The 23,504-nt window shown below is 39.0% G+C and overlaps 5 protein-coding genes, 1 non-coding gene and 1 pseudogene across 9 annotated transcripts; 2 read left to right on the top strand and 5 right to left on the bottom strand.

The window, feature by feature from the left end:
• Positions 1 to 223: 223 nt before the first annotated feature.
• Positions 224 to 2,887, bottom strand: LOC104706318 (peptidyl-tRNA hydrolase, mitochondrial-like). Its single transcript, XM_010422497.3, has 9 exons — positions 2,604 to 2,887; positions 2,095 to 2,274; positions 1,891 to 1,975; positions 1,711 to 1,778; positions 1,270 to 1,320; positions 1,091 to 1,164; positions 812 to 870; positions 649 to 725; positions 224 to 546 (listed from the first exon to the last, which is right to left on the bottom strand). Exons 2-9 carry the CDS (start codon positions 2,200 to 2,202, stop codon positions 412 to 414), a joined length of 657 nt encoding a protein of 218 aa, XP_010420799.2. The 5' UTR covers positions 2,203 to 2,274; positions 2,604 to 2,887; the 3' UTR covers positions 224 to 411.
• Positions 2,888 to 4,379: 1,492 nt separating this feature from the next.
• LOC104706316 (uncharacterized) lies at positions 4,380 to 11,258 on the top strand. Of its 3 annotated transcripts, none has more exons than XM_010422496.3 (20): positions 4,380 to 5,915; positions 6,115 to 6,318; positions 6,395 to 6,499; positions 6,613 to 6,678; positions 6,757 to 6,921; positions 7,029 to 7,103; positions 7,193 to 7,347; positions 7,589 to 7,724; positions 7,811 to 7,880; positions 7,968 to 8,095; positions 8,183 to 8,239; positions 8,572 to 8,757; positions 8,844 to 8,936; positions 9,271 to 9,356; positions 9,441 to 9,574; positions 9,660 to 9,796; positions 9,890 to 9,981; positions 10,073 to 10,139; positions 10,236 to 10,438; positions 10,949 to 11,258. In XM_010422496.3, the coding sequence occupies exons 1-19, from the start codon at positions 4,683 to 4,685 to the stop codon at positions 10,395 to 10,397; spliced, it is 3,351 nt and encodes a 1,116-aa protein (XP_010420798.2). In that variant the 5' UTR covers positions 4,380 to 4,682; the 3' UTR covers positions 10,398 to 10,438; positions 10,949 to 11,258. The 3 variants fall into 3 exon arrangements, with proteins under 3 accessions (XP_010420798.2, XP_010420797.2, XP_010420796.2); XM_010422495.3 differs by having other exon boundaries at positions 10,945 to 11,258; XM_010422494.3 differs by lacking the exon at positions 10,949 to 11,258 and having other exon boundaries at positions 10,236 to 10,924.
• A 935-nt stretch (positions 11,259 to 12,193) lies between these two features.
• LOC104706315 (uncharacterized) lies at positions 12,194 to 12,815 on the bottom strand. The gene has a single exon (XM_010422493.2). It carries the CDS (start codon positions 12,780 to 12,782, stop codon positions 12,480 to 12,482), a length of 303 nt encoding a protein of 100 aa, XP_010420795.2. The 5' UTR covers positions 12,783 to 12,815; the 3' UTR covers positions 12,194 to 12,479.
• Positions 12,816 to 13,391: 576 nt separating this feature from the next.
• LOC104706314 (ethylene-responsive transcription factor RAP2-11 pseudogene) lies at positions 13,392 to 14,362 on the top strand (annotated as a pseudogene). Its single transcript, XR_015563865.1, has one exon. The product of XR_015563865.1 is annotated as an ethylene-responsive transcription factor RAP2-11 pseudogene (transcript).
• LOC104706312 (tubulin alpha-5 chain) lies at positions 14,291 to 16,491 on the bottom strand. The gene is made up of 5 exons (XM_087461703.1): positions 16,118 to 16,491; positions 15,802 to 16,016; positions 15,514 to 15,713; positions 14,919 to 15,427; positions 14,291 to 14,823 (listed from the first exon to the last, which is right to left on the bottom strand). Exons 1-5 carry the CDS (start codon positions 16,228 to 16,230, stop codon positions 14,508 to 14,510), a joined length of 1,353 nt encoding a protein of 450 aa, XP_087317829.1. The 5' UTR covers positions 16,231 to 16,491; the 3' UTR covers positions 14,291 to 14,507.
• A 1,546-nt stretch (positions 16,492 to 18,037) lies between these two features.
• On the bottom strand, positions 18,038 to 18,109 carry TRNAE-UUC (transfer RNA glutamic acid (anticodon UUC)). The gene has a single exon. It is a non-coding gene; the product is annotated as a tRNA-Glu (tRNA).
• Positions 18,110 to 18,221: 112 nt separating this feature from the next.
• Positions 18,222 to 19,634, bottom strand: LOC147939707 (uncharacterized). Its single transcript, XM_087460994.1, has 3 exons — positions 19,543 to 19,634; positions 19,164 to 19,380; positions 18,222 to 18,868 (listed from the first exon to the last, which is right to left on the bottom strand). Exons 1-3 carry the CDS (start codon positions 19,632 to 19,634, stop codon positions 18,722 to 18,724), a joined length of 456 nt encoding a protein of 151 aa, XP_087317120.1. The 3' UTR covers positions 18,222 to 18,721.
• Positions 19,635 to 23,504: the final 3,870 nt, after the last annotated feature.

Here is a 23,504-nt window from a genome sequence, read left to right as displayed (position 1 = left end):
AATAGTATTATTAATTCTCCCTCTCCCTCTTCCGCATCGTAATGTCTTCCTAATCAGTTTTTAATGTCTCATTTATTTATCAACTTCCTAGATTCTCGTTATGGATTAACGAGTCGGATAAAACTCACTAATTCAAGTAAAGGTCAACGGTAAAATAAGTATTCCGTGTAACTAATTCAGATAATTTCGTATTAATCCGAAATGGAGAGCGACTCTAAAAATCTGAAATCTAAAAAGACTATTTGAAAAAAAATTGTACAAGGGGCAGGCACAAGATCATAAATCTATACATACATGACTTGAGCTTGACTTGACGAGCACATGAGTCTTTCTTATCTGGTATTCAAAAACCTACTACAAAAGACACTTCCTTTATCGAATCCAAGACAGTAAAGACTAAAGAGCATTTGGTCAAGCTGCAATTACTGTATGTTGTCTTAAGTGTTTGTACTTTTGTTCCACATTGAACAATCTCCAGCTTTCTCCAAAGTCTTTAGACAAGACCAGCTTCAGAGCATCCACCCCTTCTGCTAAAGCTTTATCCATCTTTTCCAGAAACATAGAGCACACAAGGGAGACATAAATCTATCTCTCTATGGTGATCTAAGCCACAATGTTTTCAATGTCGATAACTGCTCATAGGCTTACCCGTTCTCGAGCTGCCATGCTGAACTTCTGCAACAAGAAAGCCTTTGGATCCATTTGTCCCGGAGGCTTTCCGATTCCTACAATTATAATAATATCTTGATTTGAAACCAATGATCTTCATGAGGGAGAGAAAGTGTTAATTGAAATAGAGGTTGAAACAGACCGATTCGTAGCCTTGCAAATTCCCTGTTGCCTCGAAAATGGTTCATGACACTTTTTAACCTGAGAAGACCACAAGAATAATAACTACCATATAAACTAATGTCAGTCAAACCCCAAACAAGTATAAACATAAGTGTTTCCGATACTGTTATTCAGATATCATGATGGTAGATACTACAGTCTGAAACATGTGACAGAAATTGTCTTACGAGAACCAGGGAAAAGTTGAACTCTGTTTTACACATGATCACATCCTAGTGAGAAAAATGAGATATCATACCCGTTGTGGCATCCATGGCCTCCTTTTTCTTGAAGGCGAAGAACACCACATGGCAATTGCATGTCATCATGCACCTACATCACCAAATTCCAGAGTAACAATGAAATCAAGTGTCTTCTGGTGAAACCAATCGTAAGATTTGTTAGGCCTTAAGCCAAAAACGGTAATAGGGGAATTACCACAAGCACACGATTCAGAGGTAACTTGTAATAAGCCGCGAGAGGTCCACTCTGACCAATTTAAAGAGAGGCACAGTTACTAGCACAATCAACCAAAGCTAAAAAAAGCTACATTACGCACAAAAAATAGGTAAATACAGCTAATTCAATTGCAATCATAGACACTTGGCAAGCCATAGATTTTGATGACCATACAAAAGTATGATACTGTCATGGTTGAAACCGTTAAATCATAAAGCCTCTCGTCAGGCCTCTAACAAGCAGATACCTTGGTTTAAATAGCAATGGATGAAGTTATGTAGATGATGTTCAAGAACCTTATTGGTAAAGAGACCAGTCTTTAAGCCTCATGAATCATTCATATTTCAGATACATATACACACAGACAAAATCTAAACAAATTTTGAAAGACATATACTAAGAATATGAGAAGAAGATTACTGATTCACCGCTCAAGTTCATGTAAGTTTGCGGCATTGCCAGGATGACAGGGAGATCGTCCACGAAACCTGAGAGAGGGGCAACACAAAACCAGAAACCCATATAATTCAACACCAAACTCACACAGTTTTCGTTCATACAAGAGAAAGGAAAAAAAAAAACTTGTCTTGCACCATGTACCTTGTCCCATTATAGCCTTGAAATTGACCAGGTTCATCTGAATTCCCACTGACTCAGCAAAAGTATCAATCATCTCGAAGCCAATCTGCAGCATAGCCAAACAAGAGCAGAGAACTATAGAATACACAACCCCCCCCCCCCCCCCCCCCCCAGATCTAAGTTATTTAAACGCATAATCACTATAAACATTTGGGGGTACGTTACATTGTGTCTAGTCCCTTTGTATTTGTCTCCGGGGTTACCCAATCCTAGAAACAGCCATGGTCGATGAACAGAAGTGCAGTAGCAACGCCTCGACAACCTACTCAACATCGGTTCGAGATTCGGCCACCCAAGCCAATCAAAGTTTCGAGATTTCTCCAAAGACTATTAAATCCCTAAACCCTATTTCCAAAAGCAAGAAACCAGAAGAGAGATTAGTGTTTCAAATACTCCAAATTTTCAACACAATGTCATAAGATTCGACTAGCACTAAGCTATTGTTCTAAGATTTAGCGTTTTACTGTTGAATGAACTAAGAACATCCAGAAACTGCAAAGCAATTGCACAATTACACCATCAGGGTCCAACAAAACCAAACCCCATCAGACGTTTAGACAACAAACTCCGAAATCAACTTATTTATTGGGGTTTTAAGGAAGCCTCGAATCGTTCCCTTTTCAAATAATATCTATACAAACCTCAAATCGCAGTTGTAAAAATCAACAACTCACCCGTAAAAAGAGCAAAGAAAGAAATGAGAGGAGAGCTGCGCTGTCCCGAGAGACAGCCGAAGTCGTATCGATTGTAAAAAAAAAATGGTCTTCTCGTTTTATATGTTGTGAGATCATCACACTAGTTATGTAGATCTCCAAGGCTAACCTATTATTTTATTCGAAAGATTATAATATATTTTTGCTGAAGTCCGAATTTGAGGTTTTTCACTTTTCAAAAAACCCAAAGTTAAACTAGATCTGAATTGTCCAAGATAGTGCATGTGTTTCAGCCTCTCCATGATGCTTGCTTGCTTACTTTTGGATATGCTTTTGTTTCGTATATTCCCTTCTGGACCATTTTGTGATTACTACTTTGATCTAGATGTCTAGATCGGTATATGGATGGATTTGTGGTATGTTCCGGTTGTTATGTGAATAAATATGATAGAAATCACCTTCAATACGAGAAATGATCATTTTGTAATGAGATAGAGACCAATCTCATTAGCATCAGAGAAGTTTTCTTTCCATCATGAAAAAAAAATGCATGCGACCATTTTAGAATCAGAGGCTGTACGATATATACCCAAACCAATATACCAAATGGATAATTGGAAGAGAACAAGATTGATTGATTTTTTTTTTTTTTTAGTACCCATCACCATAACATCTTTGTTGTTAATCTTTTCTCAACTATGCATTTGCTACTAAAAGGAGTTTTAAACACACTTCCATAAGAAGTTGTACAATTTAGAAGATTATGCTCACTATGTAGTATGTTTATCATATCTTGACAAGAAAGAAAAAAAAATGTGATAGTAGAGTAGTATCATACAAACTGAACACACTAACACTCTACCTCTTATGTCTATATGTTACAAAGACATATGGACTACATATTATTCGTCAACAGATTTTAAATATACTATGTAGTATAAAAATGTACATTTTTACCATATAACAAATACACCTTGTAAAGCCGATCCGACATGATTCAAAATTTATTTGATTACTATTTAAATACAAAATAATATTGTGTGGAAATAAATTATATGAATACATATAGGATATATCTTTTTTTTTTGTTAAGTAAAAGTTTCGTGAATATTAAGAGTTTTACCTTATCACATACCTTTTATATATAAATCAATATATAGTAATTTTTTATTAATTTAAATCAAATCAATCATTATTATATTCACTCGTTTCTCGATTACACTTAATTAAAATATCAAACTTAGTAAATAAACATATTCAACACGCGTATCAAATATATATTAAGATTAAATAATAAGAATATATTTTATTACATTTAATGTATATTGAAGAGCCAATGGCAATCATTTGTTTTGTTGGAATAAGGAAAATGGAAGAAAATAATAAACATAAATATTTTTATGGGTAATTGTCATAAATACCACTAAAATAGGTTTTTATTCCAAAAATACCACAATTTAATTTTTTTCCAAAAATACCACATAATTGAACTAAAGTTCTAATACTAAAAACTAATTACTAAATTCTAAATACTAAACCCTACCCCTAAAAACTATACTTTAAAACAAAATGTGTCAATCCAAACTTAAAAAAACAAATTCTACGTCCTTAAAAAAAAAAAAATTTTGTGTTTGTGGTAATTTTGGGAAAAAAAAACTTTTGTGGTATTTTTGGAAAAAAAAACTAAAATGTGGTATTTAAAAAAAAAATAGTGGTATTTAAAGGAATTTCTCTATTTTTTTTTACTTAGAAGTAGGTATTTTTATTTATTAAATACAGGAAATAATAGAAAACCTTAACTTTTGAATTCATAAAAAGGAACACAGGCATTGGTGATCAATTTATGATCCACCCTTGAAAGAAACACAGCTAATCACATATTATTGCTTACTTTTTTATTTTTTTTCCCTTAATTTAATTGTCGCCACGGCCCACTCCACCTCAAATCACGAATACATAATACTTGGGAGAAAAAAAAAAAAGAAAAAAAAAATATATAATTATCTCTTCACAAACCTCATCCCTCTTCGCTCGTCTCCTCATTCCGCCTCTCTCTCTCTAGCCACTTTTTAACCCTAGTTTTTCCCGCCGCCACCTGCCATGGCTACCGAGGCGAACCAGCTTCAACAGGCGCAACTCGCGATGGTCCTCGGTTCCGATTCGGGGCCGTTCGAGACGCTAATCTCTCACCTCATGTCTTCTTCCAACGAGCAACGTTCATCCGCTGAGGCTCTATTCAATCTCGCTAAGCAAAGCAATCCCGATACCCTCGCCTTGAAGCTAGCTCATCTTCTCCAGCTTTCTCCTCATCCAGAAGGTCGTGCCATGGCCGCCGTGCTTCTCCGGAAGCTGTTAACGCGTGACGACGCTTATCTATGGCCGCGTCTCTCCCTCGCCACTCAATCCTCCCTCAAATCGTCGATGTTGTCTTGTATTCAACGCGAGGAAGCCAAATCGATCTCTAAGAAGATTTGCGATACAGTCTCTGAACTTGCATCGGGGATTTTACCGGAGAATGGTTGGCCGGAGTTGCTTCCGTTTGTTTTCCAGTGTGTTCAATCTGATTCCCCTAAATTGCAGGAATCGGCGTTTTTAATCTTTGCGCAATTGTCTCAGTACGTTGGGGAGACTCTGACTCCTCACATCAAGCCTCTCCACACCGTGTTCCTCCAGTGTTTGAGTAGCGACTCTGCAAGCTCCGATGTCAAAATCGCCGCTCTCAACGCCGTCATTAGTTACGTTCAGTGTCTGTCCAACTCAACGGAGAGAGATAGATTCCAAGATGTTCTGCCTGCCATGATCAGGACGTTGACCGAATCTCTGAACAACGGGAACGAAGCAACTGCACAGGAGGCACTTGAGCTTTTGATTGAATTGGCTGGTACTGAGCCACGGTTCCTTAGAAGGCAGCTTCTCGACATTGTTACTTCGATGCTTCAGATCGCAGAGGCTGATTCCTTGGAGGAAAGTACGCGTCATCTTGCGATTGAGTTTTTGGTTACTCTGGCTGAGGCGCGTGAGCGTGCCCCAGGGATGGTTAGGAAACTCCCTCAGTTCATCGACAGGTTGTTCGCTGTCCTTATGAAGATGCTCGAGGATATTGAAGACGATCCAGCTTGGTACAGCGCTGAGACTGAGGATGAAGATGCCGGAGAGACTAGCAACTACAGCATGGGTCAAGAGTGTTTGGATCGGTTAGCAATTTCTTTGGGAGGAAACACCATTGTTCCGGTTGCATATCAGCAGTTTTCTGCTTATTTGACTGCCTCTGAATGGCAGAAACACCATGCTTCTTTGATTGCACTTGCTCAGATTGCTGAAGGTTGCTCAAAGGTATAATTTTCAGTGATAGCAGTTGAATAACCTGTCTTAAGTAACTTTTTTCCTTTATTGTTTCATTGTTTTTTTGGTTTTGATTAGATGTTAGATAAAGATTGATTCTGAGTTGATTTATCTTGGGAGGACTTGCCAAACACATACATCATTTTGGGGTTTTCAATCTGATTATTTAATATCCTGAACTTTGATGTAGGTAATGATTAAAAATCTAGAGCAAGTGGTAGCCATGGTTTTGAGCCAGTTTCAAAGTCCTCATCCTCGAGTAAGGTGGGCTGCTATAAATGCGATTGGACAGTTGTCTACGGATTTGGGTCCAGATTTGCAAAACCAACATCATGAGAGAGTGCTTCCCGCACTTGCTGCTGCTATGGATGACTTCCAGAATCCACGAGTGCAGGTAAGATCCCTGGTTTCTCTGAGAATATAATCTTCTGACACCTCCTAAAGCATTACCTTGTGACTTTTCAATGTAGGCTCATGCTGCTTCAGCAGTACTCAACTTCAGTGAAAATTGTACACCTGAAATATTGGCACCTTACTTAGACGGAGTAGTGAGCAAGTTGCTTGTGTTACTACAAGTAAGTCCATTGTGTAATTTATTTTCTAAAATATATTACTAAAAAAGAGCATATATCTTGCACTCTGTTGAGTTTAAATGATTGACTTGGGATTATAATGGTGCTTCTTATAGAATGGTAAACAAATGGTCCAAGAAGGAGCCTTAACTGCTCTTGCTTCAGTTGCTGATTCATCACAGGTATCTATAAGGAAGTTGTGTAGCAACTATTGTTTTCCTTACATGCAACTCTTAATCTAACATAATCTAAATTTGTAGGAACACTTTCAAAAGTATTATGATGCTGTCATGCCTTATCTCAAAACTATTTTGATGAATGCAACTGACAAATCTAAGAGGATGCTTCGTGCCAAATCCATGGAGTGCATTAGTCTTGTTGGAATGGCAGTTGGAAAGGACAGATTTACGGACGATGCTAGGCAGGTATGCTATGCGTGGGTCAAATCAAACTTTACTTGCTATTAGAATGGATGCTATATGCAGTAATCCTATTCACTGTCGTATGAAAATATTTCACATGTTCATGCCAGGTCATGGAAGTGCTAATGTCCTTGCAAGGGTCTGAGATGGAGGCAGACGATCCAATAACAAGTTACATGTTACAGGTGAATTCTTATAATATGCTAGGTCTCCATGTTACTTATAAAATAAGTAGGTAAGATCGCTTGCTTACAGTTACCTTACATTTTCGTAGGCATGGGCTAGGCTTTGCAAGTGTCTGGGTCAAGACTTCCTCCCGTACATGACTGTTGTAATGCCTCCTTTGCTTCAGTCAGCTCAACTTAAGCCAGATGTAACAATTACATCTGCTGATTCAGAAGATGAAGCAGAGGATTCTGATGATGAAAGGTTTCCATTCTTATTGACACTTCATCTGATTGTTATCATATCTCTATACCTTGCTTTTATGTAATTCCGAGCATAAAAAACCAATCTTCTCTATGTTGTTGGAGGTGTAGCTTTCCTGCATTTCTCTTTTCTTGAAATATTTAACTATGCTCAGATTCTGTCCATATAATGAAATGATGTGTTTTAAGATGCAGCAAAGTAACATGCATGATGTTTTTGCTAATTCCATCTATCGATGCAGCATGGAGACCATTATCCTGGGAGACAAAAGAATAGGGATCAAAACAAGTGTTCTAGAGGAAAAGGCAACGGCTTGCAACATGCTTTGTTGCTATGCCGATGAGTTGAAAGAAGGATTTTTTCCTTGGATTGATCAGGTTAGTGTGGTTAAATAACTCCAAATTGTCTCAATATTTGGTATTGTTGTTGGGATCATCGTGTGGACTGAATTTTTATACTATAGGTTGCACCTACATTGGTCCCTTTACTGAAATTCTATTTTCACGAAGAAGTTAGAAGAGCAGCTGTGTCAGGTATATCAGAAAATATATCTTCTATAGTCTATTTTTTGTTCATGTGAATACAAGTTTCTAAAAATTTGGTTAATTTTCTCTCTCTAGCCATGCCGGAACTAATGCGCTCAGCCAAGCTGGCTATAGAGAAAGGAAAATCTGATGGGCGCGATTTATCCTATTTGAAGCAGCTTTCTGACTACATTATTCCAGCCATGCTGGAAGCTTTGCATAAAGTTAGTGTGTGTTCTTTTTTTTCATTTTTCTCTCTTTTTGGCTTTGTTTCACTATGTTGATCGGGTGGATGACTGGATTTTATGTAGGAACCTGATACAGAGATCTGTGTGAGTATGTTGGAAGCTATCAATGAATGCTTGCAGGTAAATGTTCATTAGCAAATTTGGTGTAACTTGGGCCTTTTTTTAATGTTCTTCTTGAATGCTGCACTTTCCCTGGTAGTCATGCTGTTTTCTTATAAATCTAGGTCATATATGTAGTTACTTTATCACTTGTTCATTCCTTCTGAGCATAGAGTATCGAGAGTGATGAATAATATTGCAATTTCAGCTGGCCTTATTTTCATTCTTTCCTTAGGTTTAGGGTATGCGAGAGAGAGCTTATATTGACCAAGTTTTAATTGTGTGCCGTCTTAGAGTAAATTATAGCATTACATTGGAAAAATGGTATCGTATAACCTTTGACTGTATTCCAGATCTCCGGAAATCTTTTGGATGAAGCGAAAATTAGATCCATAGTTGATGAGATAAAGCAAGTTATGACAGCAAGCTCTAGTAGGAAGCGAGAGAGGGGAGAGAGGGCCACTGCGGAAGACTTTGACGCTGAAGAGGGAGAGCTTATTAAAGAGGAAAATGAGCAAGAGGAAGAAATTTTTGATCAAGTTAGTTTTTTGGTGATCCACTCTTATTAAATTGAAGTGTTCTGTTTTCAATGTTTTTATTAAATTTTTTCGTTTTTGAAATATAGGTCGGTGAAATATTGGGAACACTGGTTAAGACATTCAAAGCCTCATTCCTGCCATTCTTCGATGAATTATCCTCTTACTTAACTCCTATGTGGGTAAGTTGCCCTCATCACTAATAGTCTTCTATTTTAGGTGCTGGGTGATACTAAGTGGAGAATTTTTATATTCAAGAGTATCTTTTGCTTTCGCTTTGTCAGTGTAGGTGGTTTTTGTTATTTCCAGAAGCTTGTACCTAACATATATATGAATAAATATAGTATAGTATTTTGTTGGAAGTTTAGAAAATTTTGGCCCTCTGGTTCAGCTGAATATAGTTTCCAAATCTGTGGCTGTTGCCATTGCTCTGATACAATATTAGTCTTAGTTCGCCTTGTGTTTTCTGTTTTGCTATTGATTGATAGTCTTGGGATGTGTATTTGTTTAATTCAGGGAAGGGATAAAACAGCTGAAGAGAGAAGGATTGCTATATGCATTTTTGATGATGTAGCTGAACAATGCCGTGATGCTGCCTTTAAGTAAGGATACACATTCACTGGATCATCGTACATTTTCAGTTTTCCGCGTTCTTATGTGGTGTCTACCTTATATTCGCTGGGCAGATATTATGATACCTATCTTCCATTTGTACTGGAAGCTTGCAATGACGAGAGCCCAGAAGTTCGACAGGCTGCTGTGTATGGGCTTGGTGTTTGTGCTGAGTTTGGTGGATCTGTATTCAAGCCTCTTGTTGGAGGTATGGTATTCTTTTGCCTGCTGGTAGTTTTTGGGGGGTTGATCCATATTTTGCAGTTAAATAACCGATGTTTTTGTTTCAACAGAGGCTCTGTCAAGATTAAATGTTGTGATACAGCAGCCAAATGCTCGGCAATCTGACAATGCAATGGCATATGATAATGCTGTGTCCGCAGTGGGAAAGATCTGCCAATTTCACCGTGACAGTATCGATTCCTCTCAGGTAGCTTATGATACTTCAAAGGTTTCGCGATGGCACTAATACATGTGGTTGCTTCCAGTGATTGACAAGTTACCCTTGTTTTGATTTTATTAGGTACTTCCTGCATGGTTGAACTGTTTACCTCTAAGTAATGATGTCATTGAAGCCAAATTGGTTCATGAACAGCTCTGCTCAATGGTTGAGAGGTAAGCAATGTGGATTCTAAGTTACTAACCTCTTATTTTCTTTTCTCATTACTTGTTCTAAAAACGCCCTTGGTTGCTGATAAACTTGCAGGCAAGATGTGGACATTTTAGGCCCCAATAACCAGTATCTTCCGAAAATCTTATTAATATTTGCCGAGGTTTGTTTAGTTACGCTTTTCATGGACAGTTTTCATTCCTGGATCTTTTGCATTTATCGTACTAATAGAGAAATCAATGTGTCTATTGGCGGCCAGGTGCTTACAGGGACAAATGTGGTGACAGAAGAGACAGCAGGTCGTATGATTAATATATTAAGGCAGCTTCAACAGACACTGCCACCATCGGCATTGGCATCAACATGGTCAACACTGAAACCCGAGCAGCAGCTCGCTCTCCAATCCATGCTTTCCTCCTAAAATCACTCCAATCCAGTCTCTTTGTTCATCTACAGTCTTTTGTGAGTTCTGTCTTCACTACAAAGCGTCGTCAGTTTTGCATTTATGTGTTTAAAAAGCTTTTCTCTTCTTTTGCATTTTTCATCAATTCTTTTTTCCGAGAGGGATGATGATGGGTCGGTCCATCCTTCAGAAGTTACAAAATGGAAATTTCTATCTTGACGGTAGGAAGTGTATATTAGGAGGGAAGGATGAAAGTGTTAGTGAAAAGAGTGTCATTGGGGGAAAATTTGGTTTGATTCCCCAAATACACATGTTTGGTTGGTGTCGGTGTTGGTTTGGGTTTGAGAGAAGATGAAGTTTTGGTGCTTATACGAGAAAGAAAAAAAAACAGAAAGATTTGTTTTTTTTAAGTTCTCTTGTTTTTTTTTTTTGGTATGCAAGTGAGAATTTTGGAAGAATGATTCTTTTCTCACATTGCCATTGTTGATTTTGTACTCTTTTGGATATTCTTGGTCTTTTCTTAATAAAAAAATGTCTTGTTTTAATTTTATGATTTCGCTGGCAGACAGCAAGTAAGCAACTAAGCTTGGTCGTTTTAAGTTGTGCGCCGGCCACGAGGGGTCAGTACGAAATGTTGGGACCCCACAACAATAATATTTTCGGAGTCTAAAGCCTAGCCTAAAAGAGGAAAACAATGATATCTTCGCATCTATCTCATCTGTGTCTTTGTTCCATATGTTATTTTTTGTGCAATTTTGTTTCAACAGTAAACTAACATAAAAGCTTTGAAGCCTCGTGGGAAAAATACTAGTGTCATCTGTAAATTAGACCATCCAAATTTCTTCACAAGTTTGTTAGCAATATTTTAATTATTAAAAATAGAATTATTTTATTTACAAAAAAAAAAATCTTTATCAAAAAACTTTTTTTTAAAAAAGTAAAATTTATATCTCCAATTGTAAAGTTCTAACCAAAAATTTAAACCAATTTTTTAAAAAATAGGAGAGAACTTGTTTTACAAACAACAACCAAACAAACCAAAACCATTTTCAATCTAACTCTCAAACATTCTCTCATTGCACAACAATCACAAAACTAGGTCGCAAAAGAGTTGTTACATAGATTTAACTAATCACTCATTTCTAAAATTTAGTAACTTATAGTCTTGGCAAATCCAATTCAGATTAGTTATTGCAATGACATAAACTTTTCTGCAAATCGACAAGAACATACTATTCAGTGGAAAAGAATACACAGAATTAGGACATCTTCAACCCCACTCTATTTTAGAGTCAAATCTTTATTATAGAGCAACATTTGTTCCAACCCTACTCTATATTTTACTCTAAAATAGAGAAAATGATAGGATTGCTCTATATATAGAGTAACTCTATTTTCACCTCTATTTTTTTACACTAACTCTATTTTAGAGTTAAAAATAGAGTAATACATTGGAGCAAAACAACGCTCTATTTTTTAGTTACTTTATTTAAAAAAAAAATAGAGATATACATTGAAGATGGTCTAAGAAGAAATTTTTTTTCCTTTCACTCACTAACACTCTACCCATTCACAGGTAGACACGTGCCTGTAAAAATCAACCCTCAAATTTCTTAGCTAAGATATATTTCTTAGCTTATCAACCATTTTTGATTTGTTTTTATTCCTTTTATACCTAAGATATTTGATTACATACTTAAGTTGGAGATGGTCTTAGTTGTTATTGTTAATAGGATAATATGTCATGTAACCTGAAACATTACTAGACTTAAATGACGGTTACATGTGTAAAATGTTTTGATGGAAGTCAAAAGTGGTGTATGTAATAAATTATTTTTAAAGAATTTGTAAAACGAATCAATACAATAAATAAATAAAGTATAAGCAAATCAGTCGCACTACAACCCGCGAAAAAGCGAATAAAGAAGAAGAATAAATTCCGGTAAACTGAGAGACAGTCAAAACTAAACAAAGTTAAGACAACACAAATGCACTTTCAATGTTTTCAGGCAAACTCATCAGTAAATGTATACATTTACAAAAAAGTAGGCAGTTAATGACTTCTCCTGACTTTTGAGTCGCTTGCATGGCTTCTTAGCGCTACAAGAACCACCACCATGGTTTGCCGGGAGGAGGTGGTGGATTCACTCTTCCATATCTAGGGCGTGGAGGCGGTGGAGATCTCTTGTAGTAGTAGGATGCAACGGGAGGTTTAGGAGGAGGAAGAGCAACCGGAGGTCGATAGACCGGAGTAGGAGGAGCTACAGGATGACGATAGACCGGGGATGGAGGAGGAGAATAATTGTAAAATGACACTAGCTTTCTGTTGGTGTTTCCCTTAGCAACTGTGATTAAGGTTGCCAAGAGAAACAGTAGGGTGAAGGACAATCTTTGAGACACCATTTTTTCAGGTTAGTATTTGTCTTCTTAATGTTAAGAATCATTTATATAGATATTTATTGTCATCTCTCTTGGAGTTGAGGTTTCCCACTAACTTTAAGATTTCGTCAATATCATACATAATTTTGTAAAAGTATATATATTGGTCGGCTTAATTTGCATTTTAGATATCTCCTTCTATCATTGAGGCCTCCCTCTAAACATTAAGCTTAATTAAGTCTTCAGATGTTATGGTTTGTTCATTGTTGAGTTAAATATTCCCCATCCCATGCCAAGAAACAAACACATCATATACTGTACTTGTCTTTTGCACATTTTTATATTAAGAAAACTAGAAAATGGTAAGCACGCCAATAATACATGGAACCCACATAAAACCTCTGAATGTTTCTCAGAAATACCCAAAAACCAAACAGTTATATAAAAATCATTTACTGTATACATCATCATCATCACTAAAATAACAAGAAGAAATCTTCAGAAAGACGAGGCACCCACTAAGACTTGACCCCAAAAGTATACCAACACACATAACCAAAAAACTTAACCTATGCATCCCTATAAGTACGTATTTTCAACGTCTACAGACAGATTCATACACAAAAAAATAAAATGGAACGTCAACAACCTCAAAAGCAGAAAGCAAAAGAGAAGAGCAAAGGCAACAAGACGAAGTTCGTGGGAGTTAGGCAAAGGCCTTCAGGGAAATGGGTGGCAGAGATCAAAGACACGACACAAAAGATACGTATGTGGCTCGGAACCTTTGAGACTGCAGAAGAAGCAGCTCGAGCCTACGATGAAGCCGCCTGTCTCTTACGTGGCTCCAATACTCGAACCAATTTCGCTAACCATTTTCCAAACAACTCACAATTGTCCTTGAAGATCAGAAACCTCCTTCACCAGAAGCAGAGCATGAAACAGCAGCAACAACAGCAACACAAACCCGTTTCTTCTTTTGCGGAATGTAACATCGACTACACTTCGGCTGCTACTAGTCTCACCACTACCACCACCACCACCACGGTAATGCCACTCAATGATGTGTACCGCCCGGAATCATCAGTCATTGGGATACCAGAAACCAACGGTCACCAGCATCCTTACTCGTGGCCCCTTGTCTCTGCATTCAACCATCTGGTCCCTATGGCTCAGGGAGGGGAAGAAACACATGGGCATCTCAACGACCACAACTCAACCGATCAACATTTGGGTCTTGCTGAAATCGAAAGACAGATATCAGCATCCCTATATGCAATGAATGGGCCTAGCAGTTACTATGACAGCATGACTGCCGAATATGCAATCTTCGATCCTACCGATCCCATTTGGGATCTCCCTTCACTCTCCCAACTCTTCTGCCCTACATGATTCCACTTTACTTTTCCTGACTAATTCATGTAATTTTTTGGATCATGATCCATGAATGTAAAGTAGAACACATCTCTACAATGTCCCAATAGACAAGATTGTACCTAAAGTAAAAAATGGACATTGTAAGAAGAGAATGAAGGTTTGGTACAACAAAAAAAGCTTGATAATGATGAACTCGGGATCTTCCCCAATGGTCGCTTTACCAATGAAAATGTATCGAACCGAGATAAAACACAAAAGGCAGAAAATGTTCAATGGATATTGTACAGGATTAAAACAAACATGTAATCAACAAGAATCATAAGTGAATACAGAAAAAGAAAAAACTTTTTGATGCTCATTGTTCGAGCAAAGGTCTCAATAGTCTTCACCTTCATCCTCTTCGTCGTCTCCACCTTCAGCACCCACTTCTTCGTAATCTTTCTCCAATGCAGCCAAGTCTTCACGTGCCTCAGAGAATTCACCTTCTTCCATTCCCTCACCGACATACCAGTGCACAAATGCCCTCTTGGCATACATGAGATCAAACTTGTGGTCGATCCGTGAGAACACCTCTGCCACTGCTGTGTTGTTGCTGATCATACATACAGCTCTCTGGACCTTAGCGAGGTCACCTCCCGGAACAACAGTTGGAGGCTGGTAGTTGATTCCACATTTGAATCCAGTCGGGCACCTACAATTCGAAACACATGTCAAGTAATTGTTTATATAAAAACAACATGAAACTAGAAACAATAGCAACTTGTTTGTTCCGTTTCAAGATCATACCAGTCAACAAACTGAACGGTTCTCTTAGTCTTGATGGTACCAACAGCAGCATTAACATCTTTAGGAACAACATCTCCACGGTACATCAAACAACAGGCCATGTATTTTCCGTGCCTGGGGTCACACTTAGCCATCATGCTAGCTGGCTCAAACACAGCATTAGTGATCTCAGGGACTGATAACTGCTCATGGTATGCCTTTGCGGCTGAGATGACTGGTGCATAGGATGATAACATGAAATGGATACGGGGATATGGGACAAGATTGGTCTGGAACTCGGTGATATCGACATTGATAGCTCCATCAAACCTCAGTGATGTGGTCAGGGATGATATAATCTGAGATATCAACCTGTTCAAGTTGGTGTAGGTTGGCCTCTCAATATCTAGGGATCTGCGGCAAATATCATAGATGGCTTCATTATCCAAGAGGACAGCAACATCGGTGTGTTCAAGTAGGGAATGCGTTGAGAGAACACTGTTGTAAGGCTCTACAACAGCAGTAGAAACCTGAGATCAAAGGGCAATGCATTCAAAACTTAAGATTCATCAACCAAAGAAACATGTAATGTAGTGAGTTCTTTCTGAAAAGGTACCTGAGGAGAAGGGTAAATGGTGAATCCAAGTTTAGACTTCTTTCCATAATCTACAGACAAACGCTCTAACAAGAGAGAACCCAATCCAGAACCAGTACCACCACCAACAGCATTGAACACCAAAAACCCTTGCAAACCAGTACAGTTGTCGGCTAATTTCCGCACACGGTCAAGGCAGAGATCCACAATTTCCTTTCCAACTGCAATCATATAAGGAATTAAGCACCATCCCAAAAGAGCCCTAACAAATTAACACTAACACAAGCAAGCAGGAAATGGATTTCTCACCAGTGTAATGGCCTCTGGCGAAGTTGTTAGCAGCATCTTCTTTACCAGAAATGAGCTGCTCCGGGTGGAAAAGTTGGCGGTAAGTACCAGTACGAACTTCGTCTATAACAGTAGGCTCAAGATCAACGAAGACAGCCCTGGGAACATGCTTCCCAGCACCAGTCTCGCTAAAGAAAGTGTTGAAAGCATCGTGCGCAACACCAACTGTAGTATCACTACAAATAATCAAAAACAACATTCTTCGTCTCTCAAAAAAACCTTTCCGATTACAACAAAAACAGAGTAGAAACGAACGAAATTAGGGTTTATATAATACCTGGGCATCATGCCATCAGGCTGGATTCCATGTTCGAGACAGTAAAGCTCCCAGCACGAGTTCCCGACTTGAATCCCAGCTTGTCCAATATGAATGCTTATGATTTCCCTCATCTTCGCTTAGCAGAAGCAACCCTAATTTCCGAGAGCGATGATCCTCTTCTTCGACGGCCGGAGAAATTTTGAAGGCGGTGAGGGAGGGAGCGAGATCTTGGATTTTTATTATTTTTGTTGTTTCGGATGAAATTTGAGGGAAAAAATGATAATTTATTGAATGGGATTTGATAATTTAGTTGGGGTCCGCCAAGTTGTGACAGCCTGCCCCCTTGAGGGACTTTGGCATCGACAAAATACGTGAGATTCGATCTGGATCTCGATCTCCTTTTTTTTTTTCTTTTTGTAATTTTGATCCGGTTTAGTTACTTACCGGTTTTTTTTTTTTTTTTTTTGTTATCGTTATGACTGTTTTTTTAGGTGGGAACAAAAAATTAGCTTAACCGAAATAGAAATTAAATTTCGGGTTTAGTGGTTTAGCTCTATTTGGTTTAATCAATTTGTATTTGTAGGATATTTTGCGTAAGCGCCAAACTGAATTTTGTCATCCTGGCTGTAAGGTTGTCCATGTTGTATAGTGTACTATGATTTTAATTCTCTTTTAAATGTTTTTGTTTCTTTGTTATTAAAAATAAAATAAATAATTTATAGCAATTTCTTGACTTGTAAAATTTGAATTCAAGGTTTCAAGTTTTTTTTTTTTAACGGGTGTGGGCTGAGTTACGGTGAATGATTTAAGCGATGGGGAAAGAACAAATCATATTAATTGATCAATCTAGAGTTAGTTGAATTATGGTTATAAACCTATCTATCTTTCTCTTGCAAATTTGATCTCTGTTGTATTTATTGTATCCAACCAAGAGGTTGTAGACTTTGTAAGCTTTTCTCCCTTTTGGGATTGAATTAAATCAAATATCTTTGTCCAAGAAAAAAAAGACTGCATTGGATGCATTCAGATAGTTAGCTAGGTTGCGAGTCTAAATGACACTAGGTTGGAGGACCTAGTCCCAAGTGGTTCATCAAGGATGTGGAGAGTACTTCTAGTTCTTTTGTTATTTATTTTGGGACCATTATCTCAAGAAGGTTGGTATCAAAGTATTAGAGAGCCAATATTTACTTTTTGACCGCGAGTTTTTTTTGAGGATAGGTGTTTTAATACTTCATGAACAAGTTAGGATTAACAAAATCTAAAAGATTTAATTTTGTGAAGTTTGTATGCCTTTAAGCAATTTTCTATCATTAGTTTGCTTCCTACTATCTCCGTTGGCATTCTCCATCTCTAGGGTTTTTAGGACTTTTTATCTTTATTTTTGTTGTAGTTATTTTCCTAGTCATTTTATTATCAATGATAACTACTCATATTTTCTTTTAGTTCCACGAAAGTTCTATTGTTGTTGTTCAGCTATGCATAGAAGAAAGTCTCATGATTATAACTTGGTGAAATGGTCCATGTGATGAAAAAAACCACTAGTGGTTAATATTGAGTTCTCTACTAAGTGAACCAAAAGCTTACCTACACTCGCTGATTTTGATCTCCTGAAGCGTGTCCTTCGCTATGTTAAAGGCACCATCTTTCATGGGCTGTATATTCACAAAAACAGCAAGCTCAATGTTCAGGCCTTCTGTGATAGTGACTGGGCAGGATGTACATCCACGAGGAGGTCTACAACTGGATTCTGTACGTTTCTCGGATGCAAATATTATCTCCTGGTCCGCAAAACGCCAGCCCACAGTGTCTCGTTCTTCTACGGAAACAGAATATCGAGCCCTTGCACTAACGGCTGCGGAGCTCACTTGGTCATCTGCTTCGAGATCTCGGGATCCCTCAGCAATGAACACTAACTGAAAGCGGCCGAGAATGAGTACCTATCCCTTACGGGAATCGAACCCGTGTCTTCGACATGAAAAGACGATGTCCTAACCACTGGACGAAAGGGACCAAAAGGCCATTCTTCATATACCTCAGCTCCGTGAATAAAAGTGGTTGTGGATTCGAACCACTGACACAAGGATTTACAGTCCTTTGCTCTAACCAACTGAGCCTGAACCACTTTTCCAAAAGTCTCTTTTTTTCTTCATCGAAGAGCGCCCTACCTTACCACTTGACTAGTAAGGGAAAAGCCCTTTACTAATCTAATTAATAGGGAAAACTTCTTCGTCAAGCTTTAGAGCAGCTCTTTCAATTGACGACTAATCTCCCAACATGCTCAAGAACCGAGAGCCGCCCAGGGACTGGACGGCCATAGGGAGCTTACTTATGAAGATAGGCCGGTCAAACAAAAAAACGCGCAACGGGCTCCCCGCTCCTAGTCACTAAGTAGTGCTCTTCTCATTTCGCCCGCCCGTTTCACTTCCGCGCCGGAGGAAATGGGATTCGAACCCATGATACAATCTTCTTGTATGTCGATTTAGCAAACCAATGCCTTAAGCCACTCAGCCATCCCTCCAAATTGTTGATCGGAATTTTTTGTGCGGTTGGTTGCCCGAAGGGCTATCTGACCCGATCAACTTCGTAAGCCGTAGCTCGCTAGCGCGCGTACTCTTCCTCTATCTATGAGCGAGACAGGCGTTCATCATCCAGAAAGATGCACTGACGTCGTCCCATTGAATGAAGATCTGGGCGAAGTCCGTTGGAATTAGCCTTGATAAAAGGTAGCTTTTTATTTGACCCCTTTCCCTTTTTTTTGAGAGCAAGCGCCTAAAGGAAGGAAAATAAGAAAAAAAAGAGGACGAAGCAAACTCGACAAAACACATCTTTTTTTTTTCTATACGAAATTTGTTCGACCGGGAATCTCTTGGTGCGCTTCGATACTGTTAGCATTCGCAGTCTGATAAGTGGTGGATTTATGAGGCCCCCCCATAGCTTTTTGCAACCTTGGTTATTTTACCTAAAACGAAAAGAAAGCAACCTAAGATTCTGGGAGCGGCGTTAGTGACTGACTCCTTTTATGCAATTCGAAATTATAAGGATGGTCACAAGTCACTCAACTCACTTCTTTCTCTTTCCTCACACGTACTTCTATAGCTTGCTTGATGACTACTCTGAAAGACTGATTGATTCTGATGGATGATCCATACGCGCGTGTACAGTTCTTTTTGAATGGCGAAATGGCTCTCCTGGAGTGAGAAGGCAGATTGATGAGGCACAAGAGTGCTAGTTGGACTGAGGTGGGTGAAAGATTCAATTCATTCTCTATCTTCACCGTTAAGCTTTTTGACTAGACTTTTTGATCTTTCTCTGTCTGACGCTCGTCATCTCATATCATTAGATAAAACGACTATTAATTTCAAGTCAGTCAGAATTTGCGGGATCTTGACTGTGAGGAGCAAGAAAAGAAAGAAGAACTCATCAGGCAAGAAGGGACTTTTCACTCTTTCGGAGATGTAATAGAAGATGCAGACTTCGGGCATTCAAATGACTTTCTGTTCTGGAATGTCAAGCCATTAGTAGTAGATGTCGGCATTTCCTAAAGAAAGCTGTTTGAGTAGCAGGAGGACCCGGAGCGCTAATGAATAATCGAAGGCGGATTAAGAGAAGAGAAGCTCTCTAAGGGGAAGTCTTAACGGTGAAGATACAAATAGTAGATGTCGGCCCTTCCCTTCCCCTTATGGTTGGACCAAGGTCATTTCGACTCTCTAGACTTTCTTGCTTCTTTCCATCCTGAGAAGTAGATCCTTTGGACCTTTTCTTTCCTGTTGAACGAGTGGATGTTTTGAACGAGTGTTGAGCGAGTGAAATGCCCTATAAGCTATAAGGGCGAGCTATCTCTTTAGATTCTGTGAGCTGCGATTGAACTGAACGTTCCAAGTGCATCCAGCAGGAATCGAACCTACTTGCCTCTTTATTAGGTTGGGCGCTTTAACCATTCAGCCATGGATGCAAAGAGAGCGAGTGAACTAGGTTTTGGTATTCCTTCTCGAGCTTCAATTTCTTCCGTTATAGGAGATTCGAGAAAAGATGGAATAGGAAGACGTGTTTCCAGAACAAACAAGATACGGGTTGAGAAGGGGAAGTTAGCAAAGTTAGACAAGATTGGAATGGGCATAGGAACATGTATTGATGTACCAGATCGGCTAATGCTCCCAGGTTGATGCGATGTATTCCACCAGTTGACTGAAGACTTTATTATTGGTATATCGATCGGTCCAGCACGAATTGAAATAGAAGCCGGTTCGACAGGAAGCTTTTGAAAACGCAGTGCACCCAGGTAAATAAGAAACGAGATGAATACAGAGGTCAAACGAGCATCCCACACCCAAAAGGTCCCCCACATTGGTCTTCCCCGAAACCCCCCAGTAACTAAGGTAAACAACGTAAAAAAAGCACCCATTTCTATACCGGTTCCGGAAGAGCGAAGATAAAGGGGATGTTTTGTTAATAGGAACAAGAAAGTGTTTATAGCCGTGGCGATATAAACAATAATACTCATCCGAGCCGCAGGAACATGTACATAGAGAATACGAGAATTTCCACCTTGTTGAAGATCTAGTGGTGCTACCCCAAGACTTAAATGAATAGCCATCGCTGTTAAGAACAACCAAGACCCAATGAGAATTTGCGCGTAGCTTCTGGTCTTTGACATAAAAAAAGAAGGTTGTAATAACGAAACGGACATGTGCAAATTTTGTCCTAGCTAGTGGAACAAGAAAGACATGGATCTATAATACGCAATCAAAGGATTTCCCCCAACGAATAATTCCCCCTGCTTTGTTTGTTTTCGCTCTGCTTGTGCGTGGCACTCCTTGCTGGCGGAGCGGCGCATAGCGAAAAAAAGAAAAAAGGAAACTCACCACCAAAAGAAAAAGGTAGGTTAACTAACGAAACTCAAAACTACATTTGAATTCTTGCTCACCGATAATCCTTTAGAAAAAATCTTATACAGCTGTATACAGGATTATTGGTATAGCTGTCCACTAGCCGAAAATCGGACACCAAATTATTGTAGACTGAATTAAGTAATTGCATAGCTGCCGGGTCTGCCGTATTTGGCAATCCGGCATCCTATAGAAGTTTAGTGCTCACCTTGCTCAAGAAACTTGGCGTTTCTATATAAGGGTAACTTCGGGGGAACTCGGACATTACATTTTCTTTATATTTGTCCAGATACTTTTCCACTTCCTCAACTACAAGATTTCTCAAGAAATCCTCCTCCGCCTTTCTTTTCTCCTATTATAAAGGAGTTAGGAAGCCGACGATCTGATCTGAGTAGTTCTGGTAGCGCCCTGGTAGCCAATGAGTGCTTGTCTGGTATCGAATGAGCTCAAGTAGTTGAGTAGCTAAAGGCGTTGCCTTAGAGGAATGAATGTCCTATCTTCGGGTAAGCTTCCTACAGACTTTTCTTCCCGAAGTTCCTAGATTGTGTGAAATAAGAACATAGGGTATTGACTGATTAGCTGCTCAAGCTACATTTCAAAGGTGAGGAGTGAACCTTTTTTCTGGCTGATTCAATATCACCGGAGTCTGCTCAGGGTTCCAAACCAGCAACAAGGCTAATTACGAGAAGCAGAACAAACAAAAAAAGATATGGGATTCTAATGTTGCTAATGCTACTTCCGGGTGGGCATCCAAGACAAGATTGAATTCATTGTCAAACCGTTCCAGCCGGGCATCCGTGCAGGTGTCACAGGTTCCTCCTGAAAGGCTGCTCTCTCCTCTTTCTCAAGCTTCATAGCATCGGTTGAATAAAGAGCAGGGCTAGACGCGCCTTCGATTCCCTAGTTCAAGTTAAGGATAAAGTTTGAGATAGATAATAGGCAAGCATTTGAGATACTTATTAATAGGGATTCTGCTCCTCGATCGGACTTCGTGCAATTCTTTTATATGTAAATAAGGGAGGGGTCTCGACCACATTTTTGAGTAATAGTAATAGGCTAAGACGGATTCGTCTGCTTCGCTTACGTAGTCAAAACATTCTCGCTGGACACCTGGTAAGGAATATTTGTATATGCGGGAAAGAGACTCTCACCTACAGCTATCGTTACTAGTAGTTCCGGTTAGCCCACTTGCCCGAGCACACTCTCAACTTGTAGATGATCCAACAGAAAAAGCAAGAGACCACGAAATCACGCATGAAAACAGCCCTTTTGAAAGCATACCCAAGGCACCCATCCAATCTGAACTTATAGACATCAAGAAGAAGATCTATTAACACGCATGGCTACCTATATAACAAGTTGCCTCTGACCTCTGTCTCACGACCGCAAATAGAATCTGTAGCTTCATGCCCTGACCTGAACCTGATGCCAAGTCCCATCTTGCCTATGTTGCCCATCTCCCATTTAATCAGAACGGAAGTCAGAAATCTAATATCTGTACGGACCCCAAACATCACAATGGATCAACTGAAAAATGGCTGTTGTTCTATTCTCACTCAACTGGAAACTCTCCTCCGCAGCCAGAGTCCAAGTGAAATGACTATCTTTCAAACACTCTGTGATAGGTGCTGGTGCTGAAGTTGCGAATGAAGCGACGGTAGAATGTGGCAAGACTATGGAAACTGCGAACCTTACTAGTGGAGGTAGGTACTGGCCATTCCACAATGGCACTAACCTTTCCCGGATCAGCCTTGACTCCTTCAGCTAAAATGCAAAATCTCAAGAACAAAAAAGGATCCCCCGGAGGCTTCTTCAAATTGATATAGAGTTTCTCTTGTTGCAACACTATCATTAATTGGCGAAGATGTTCCATATGTTCAACGGCATTTTTACGAAAGACCAATATTTCATCAAAAGATACCAAAACAAACCGACCATGGGCGCAAGACCTGCGTCATTAATTGCATAAACGTACTTGGAGCGTTGCTTCGACCAAACGGCATCATCATCCACTGACCCCTTGCTCTCAAGCCAAGTCCAGGTTTTTTTCCATCTCTATATGAGCCACGTAATGATTTGCATAAGATCAAAATCCAGAGACACACTTTCTATAGCATTAACAAACCGGAACCCGGACTCAAGTCATTCGGTCATAGTAATGATTTTTAACAAAGACCAATTGTTAGGATTCTTTGCCTCCCTATCACATGAACATTTTAATGAGATAGAAATGAATAGCCATCAAGAAGGGACTCTCACTTGAAGATTCCCACTGGAAACGGAATAAGAAGGAAAAGCAGAAGACCCGAAGGGCTTGATAGATCTCATTATTGGATAGATTATCCTAGTGGTTCTCACTTATTGTTATTATCCTATTATCCTAGTGGTTCTCACTTATTTTATGGTACTTTTGAACCATTTTTTTTGAATACATAGTAGAAAAAAGTCATGCAAAAGAGCGTAGTGTAAGAGAAAGAGCCTGTCAAGTAGGTCTACTCAATCTTCTATCAGGCAGTTTC

Source organism: Camelina sativa, chromosome 8 (assembly GCF_030686135.1).
Source record: "Camelina sativa cultivar CO46 ecotype springtype chromosome 8, ASM3068613v1".
Classification (NCBI taxonomy): domain Eukaryota; kingdom Viridiplantae; phylum Streptophyta; class Magnoliopsida; order Brassicales; family Brassicaceae; genus Camelina; species Camelina sativa.
The sequence above is the reverse complement of the archived record's forward strand: the minus strand, read 5'-3'. Positions and strand labels throughout refer to the sequence as shown.